At 47.6% G+C, this 5841-nt stretch overlaps 1 protein-coding gene across 1 annotated transcript in view; it reads right to left on the reverse strand.

Moving 5' to 3' along the window:
- Nucleotides 1-1763: 1763 nt before the first annotated feature.
- LOC104495840 (MICOS complex subunit MIC19-like) overlaps nt 1764-5841 on the reverse strand; it is a gene marked incomplete at its 3' end in the record, with an annotated part of 81120 nt that continues 77042 nt past the window's right edge. The window contains exons 5-7 of the mRNA XM_010138871.1: nt 5251-5334; nt 2612-2664; nt 1764-1809 (exon numbers count right to left, since the gene is read on the reverse strand). Coding sequence (XP_010137173.1) covers nt 1764-1809; nt 2612-2664; nt 5251-5334 — 183 coding nt within the window. The remainder of the gene's footprint in view (nt 1810-2611; nt 2665-5250; nt 5335-5841) is intronic.

Below are 5841 nucleotides of genomic sequence, written 5' to 3' on the forward strand. Positions count from 1 at the left end.
TGGAGGGGTTTCCCAGCCGTGTGGAGGTGCTGCTGAGGGACAGGGGGCAGGGGGGACCTGGCAGTGCTGGGGAACGGGGGGACTCCAGGAGATCAAAGGGCTCTTCCAACCTAAATGACTCTGTGACCCTGTAACATAATGCTGAAACCTCCAAATGCCAAGAGCATCACTTCATTACCCGTCCCCGTACGCGTATTCACGTCAACACTTTCTGAGAGTATTTCTAGGAAACTCACAAGCACAGAAACTCAGCTCGAGCGAGAAATACCCTGAGTAATATTTGCTCATTCACACCCATAAACTAAGCAGTTGTGTCACACGGCAGCATATGAAAATTAATTTCCTCTGCTCCCATGACTGGGGGCACGATTCTTGTAATGATGCGTATTAGTATTACAAAGCAGCATAACATGGAAACAGATGGATTGGCTGAAGAAAATTTGAGCGAGGGAGAGCTGCATCGTTCTCAAAGCGACAGGAGCGTGCCCAGACACGCCTCGCTGTGAGTGAGGGTCTGTGTGATGCCAAAACTAGAAGCAGAAACTGGAGTGGATCGAGTCATGTTTGCTTCACAGCAAAAAAATTACTAAAGCAAAAGCAACCAGGTGAAGAAACAGCAGCGTGTCAGCTGCTCTGCGACAAAATGAGTCCAACTGTCGATGCGACTGGAACCTCCACATCACAGAGACGTCAGAGATGCACAGATGGTTACGAACTGTCCGGCCCCTGGGGAGGACCAACCCCCTGCACCAGTACAGGTGAGGAGTGATCTGCTGGAAAGCAGCTCAGTGGAGAAGGACCTGGGAGTGCTGGTGGACAGTGAGTCCCCTATGAACCAACAACATGCCCTTAGGGCCAAGAGGGCCAATGGTCTCTTGGGGTGCATCAAGAAGAGTGTGACCAGCAGCTTGAGGGAAGTTCTCCTCCCCACTGCTCTGCCTTAACGAGGCGACATCTGGAGTCCTGGGTCCAGTGCTGGGCTTCCCAGTTCAGGAGAGACAAGGAGCTACTGGAGAGTCCAGGGGAGGCTGTGAGGATGAGGAGGGGCTGGAGCATCTCTGTGCCCAGGAAAGGCTGAGAGCCCTGGGGCTGTTCAGCTGGAGAAGAGCAGCCTCAGAGGGGACCTCACCAATGGGATCAAGAGCTAAAGGGGGTCAGGAGGAGGGGCCAGACTCTGCCCAGTGGTGCCCAGTGACAGGACAAGGGACAACGGGCACAACTGGAACACAGGAGGTTCCACCTGACCGGGAGGAGACACTTGTTTGCTGTGCGGGTGAGGAGCCCTGGCCCAGGCTGCCCAGAGAGGCTGCGGAGTCTCCTGCTCTGGGGAGATCCCAGCCCGCCTGGACGCTAATCTGGGCACCCTGCTGTGGGGAAACCTGATCTAGCAGCTGGCTGGGACTGGATGATGCCCAGAGGTGCCTTCCAAACCCCATCACTCGGTGACTCTGTAAAGTCTGTAGCCACTGGGGCTTGGAGTTGACACTGGAACCAAGTACACGATGGAAGATGTTGGAGGTGGAGGAGCTGAACAGAACAGTGATGAACACAACCAGAGAGAAGTGTGGATACACCCAAGACAACGTTAGAGGAAGAGGCCAGGGGATCACTCTTCCAGGTAGCTGCTCAATCTGCTTGAAATGCTCCTTTTCCTTTCTCTTGCTCTGCAATTTTAAAAGAAAAATGGAATGGTTTAAACGCCGCCTTATTGTAGTAAATAATCCCGACAGCGTGGGGGACGCACAAGCCAATGGTTTGAATACCCGTATCTCCGGGGTTTTTTTGCTGTAGTCAAGAAGCACCAGGAACCTGCAAGCAGACAATGAAAAACACCGACAAATTTTTCTCACAGCTTAATGTGCCAACTCTTAAATAACAGCTTTACATCCCAGGCAGATATACACTATGTGAAGGCTGTTCTTTAACTCCTTTGTTCAACCACCTCATTTTGCTTTGCCGCTGTGGAGCATGTAATAACTCACGGCTTATGTGCTATCTTTGACCTAGAAACCCTGGCAGCTGTTAGGGGAATCGCCGGGTTTTTGGAAAGTATCAAAAGGTTTTTAGCTCATAAACCAAATTTATGAACAGATATTGCCCTGGAGAATAGAATTGTTTATGTTTCAGTATCGCAGCTGTCACTGGTGCACAGTTATTTCGTCCTGTATTAATCCCCTGAAAAGGTTGAGCGTCTTCACTCAGTCACTGAAATATTTTATAATTGACAGACTTCATCTGGCACCGAATACGTGTAATAATTTTCCCCGTAAGGAGCACGCTGCGCTGACACTAATCTGTTCTGTTGTCGTCTCCCTTTATTATCAACGTCTGCATTGTTTTTTCAGCAGCATTGAAGAACACAAATGAGAAGCTTCTAATTGAGAAAGCTAAGTAATCAAAAAGCCAATTAATCATAGAGATGAGCTCTGACACCCGATGATGCAACAGACAGAAATGCCACAGATGCATAACTGAAGTATTTTTAAAGTGTGCTTATTTGATGTAAGAATGATCTGAGAATGTAATTAGCATCCTTTGTCACCGGTGACAGACTCATATTGCACATTTCTTTGTACCGACATTACTCCTCCAAGCTCTGCTCCCATCCTACCTCCTGTTCTGACGGTTCTGCTGCTGAACGGCCCGTACTCTGTGTACTCCTCGCTGAAATCAGGACAAATTTAGGAACAAATAAGCAGCCTATTACCGTGCTCTGTAATGTCCCAAATATGAAGCCTTTCCAGACCTCTCTTTTTTTCCTTCAAGCTCTATTTCCCTCCCAGTGCTCAAATATCACCAGTACAGAATCTCACAAATAATAACAGCTGCAGGCACCAGCCTTGGTGAAGCTGGGATTGCAGGAGCCGCGACCTCTCTGCATTGGCAGGTTTTCATTCTGTAATCTCCACATCTCTGAGGAAGTTCAAAGCCAGATTTGGAGCACCGAGCTCACCTCCTTTCAGAGCTCAACAATTCTCTCTGAAGAGATATGCATGTGTACTTTGAAAACAACCCGGATGACAACTCGGCAAAGCAAAGGTTCCTTCGCTTACGAATAAGAAGTCAGAGTGAAGACACAAGCGTTAATATCATGAGACCTCGACTCTGGAGACAGAGCAAACACTGTCCATGGCATAAGACAGTCCATTCAGAACTGCCTGCGGAAGTCCTGGAGACAGAGTCCAAGAAGAGAAAGCAGAGCTGGCAGAGATCACCTATTTCACATCGCTGGGGGAACAACACTTCAGCAGAACTCAAATACACTTATTTGAAGTTCACTATCTCCCTTTTACACCACAGTGATGTATGTTATGATCCCACGAGTGTTAAAACGGATTCCACACAGAAGTCTTGACTTAACAGGAGCAAGAGAAGGCACCTGCTTTAACATTGAAAAATATTAAGAATAAAATCTTATTTGCTGCGAAACACCTTAAAAAAGTAAAAAAAGCTTTCAAACAATGAATCATAGTTTATCACACATCCTTCGCCAAGAAGTACTCAGTACTACTCGCACCATGGATAGCTGATCACTAAGAGCAGAGGTTTCTCAGCCCAGCAGAGACAGGGAGCTGCTGGAGCGGGGCCAGAGCAGCCCCAGCAATGCCCCCAGGGTGGAACCCTCTGCTGGGAGGAGAGGGCAGAGAGCTGGGGGGGTTCAGGCTGCAGCAGAGGAGGCTGCGGGGAGCCCTGAGTGCAGCCTGTCAGTGCTGCAAGGGGCTGTGCGAGAGCTGGGGAGGGGCTGTTGAGCAGGGGCTGTGGGGACAGGACAAGGGCTGAGGGGTTCCACTGCCAGAGGGAGAGTCAGAGCAGAGAGAAGGGAGAGATTGTTGGTGCTGAGGGTGGGCAGAGCCTGGCGCAGGCTGCCCCGAGAGGTGGCAGCAGCCCCATCGCTGGCCCCATGGCAGGTCAGGTTGGCCCTTGGGGCTCTGAGCCCCCTGCTCTGGGGGCAGATGTCCCTGCTCCCTGCAGGGGCTGGGGCTGGAGGGGCTTTGATGGTCCCTTCCAGCCCCAAACATCTTGTAATTGGATGATACAACCACCTCCTAAGAAGCCAGTCTGGATGAGGTACTGCTGATGCTTTTTCCTCTAACAGCAGCCAGTTATTTCAGAAGGGTATTCAGGAGGGTATTCTGTGTAGGTTGGGGTTTTTTGGTTTTTTTTCTTTTTTTTTTTTTTTTGTGAAGTATCTTGATTTTAAATTGTTTAAATAATGTACCATTTTAGAATCATTAAACTAATTTACCCTCATCCTTTCAAACTATTTTTCATTGCCAAGAACATGACTTCATTACTGTCATCTTCAAAAAGGCAGGACAAAACACTGAGGCAGTATCTGATACGTCCTCTATTTAAAATATTCATTACTATCAATTATACACACTGATAATTCATGCAACATGCTCTTCTTCCTAATCCATGAAAACAAGGGGTTTATTCTCTCCTGCGAAGCTGCATGTATGAATATGTATCCTGCTAATATCAGCTGCAGAACTAACTAAAAAAATCCAAATTAATCAACACTAGGCTCAGGAAGAAGGCAGAAGGGGAGAGAAGGCAAATGTATTCAGGCTGAAGGTTACAACCGACCTGGGATCTAGAAAATGATGATGGCAGTAAGTATTTGAAATTAACATCCTATACCATAATACCCTATCAAGAGTAAGAATATTAACAGCAATATGTTACACCACTGTAAGCACGTCGCAGCTCAAACCGATCTGTACGGTTTAGTCTCAAGTCTAAGGCAAGGCACCAAAGTGCTTTTTGAACACGATGTAAACAATGTGCAATTAACACCAAGCTCTCCACGAGCTGGTGGCTTTTGGAGGAGCCACCAGCTCTGCCCAGTGAAAGCAACTGTGGAACGCCACGAAAGCAGAAATTCGACGCAGGCTTGCACACTTGACATGCAGCCTTCCGATTACTGAGTGATACTCCTTCACTTACCCGGGCGCTTCGTCAAGTAACCACGTTTGGATTATTTCTGTGTGTTATTACCATGATGGATGGATTGTCATGGCAAACCCGAGAACTTTGTTAGTCAGGAGAGTAATATTCTCAGCATTAAAACCTCCATCTTGCCCATATTATTGCCCAGAAATTGTAGCAGTTAAAAAAACCCGTCTGGGTACAGTTGTACTCTTGATCTCCTTGGAGGAGTCATCTTGTTTAGCAGTAACACATAACCAGAGAGTCAGGAGCAGAAAGGAACAGAAAACTCTTCATCACATGCAAAAGAAGGCTCACCCTTTCTTCCAGCCGAGCCAGCTGCTCTTTGTAGTAGGCATCATGCTTCTTCAGTTCTCTGTCCTTCTCTTCCAGCTGCCTGGCCTAAAAAAAGAAATAGAAAGACAAAACTGGATCAAGAAAAAGCCTCACTCACAAAGCAAAACACGGACTATAAATTGTAGCAGTGAGGAGCACGCGGCGCTGAGAACCACAGCCCACTGGCTTTTGCCAAACAGGACATTAATCAGATGATGATTGTGGCATTGAAATCGCAGAGAGATTGTCTATTGTACCGGCTTCTTCCCTTCCCTCCTCAACAGCTGCGCCATAGTCTGTCCAAACGTACCGAGACACATGGCGAAGACCGAACCGAGCACACCACGCTGAGAGGCATTTTTTTGGTTTCTTTTAAATTCACTTTGCAGAGCACTTCTCAACTTGGGGAAACTTGCCCAAGCTACCAAAAACACCCGCGTGCAGAGCCTGAATATTCTCCCTTGTTCATTGACTGTTACTAAGTGGACATCTCGACGTGAGGAAAGCTGAACATCTACATATTTGTAGGCATTTTTAAGTAGCTCTTTTCTCTGTCAAAGCCCAGTTCAGGAA

This window comes from Buceros rhinoceros, unplaced genomic scaffold, assembly GCF_000710305.1.
Source record: "Buceros rhinoceros silvestris isolate BGI_N320 unplaced genomic scaffold, ASM71030v1 scaffold6236, whole genome shotgun sequence".
Classification (NCBI taxonomy): domain Eukaryota; kingdom Metazoa; phylum Chordata; class Aves; order Bucerotiformes; family Bucerotidae; genus Buceros; species Buceros rhinoceros.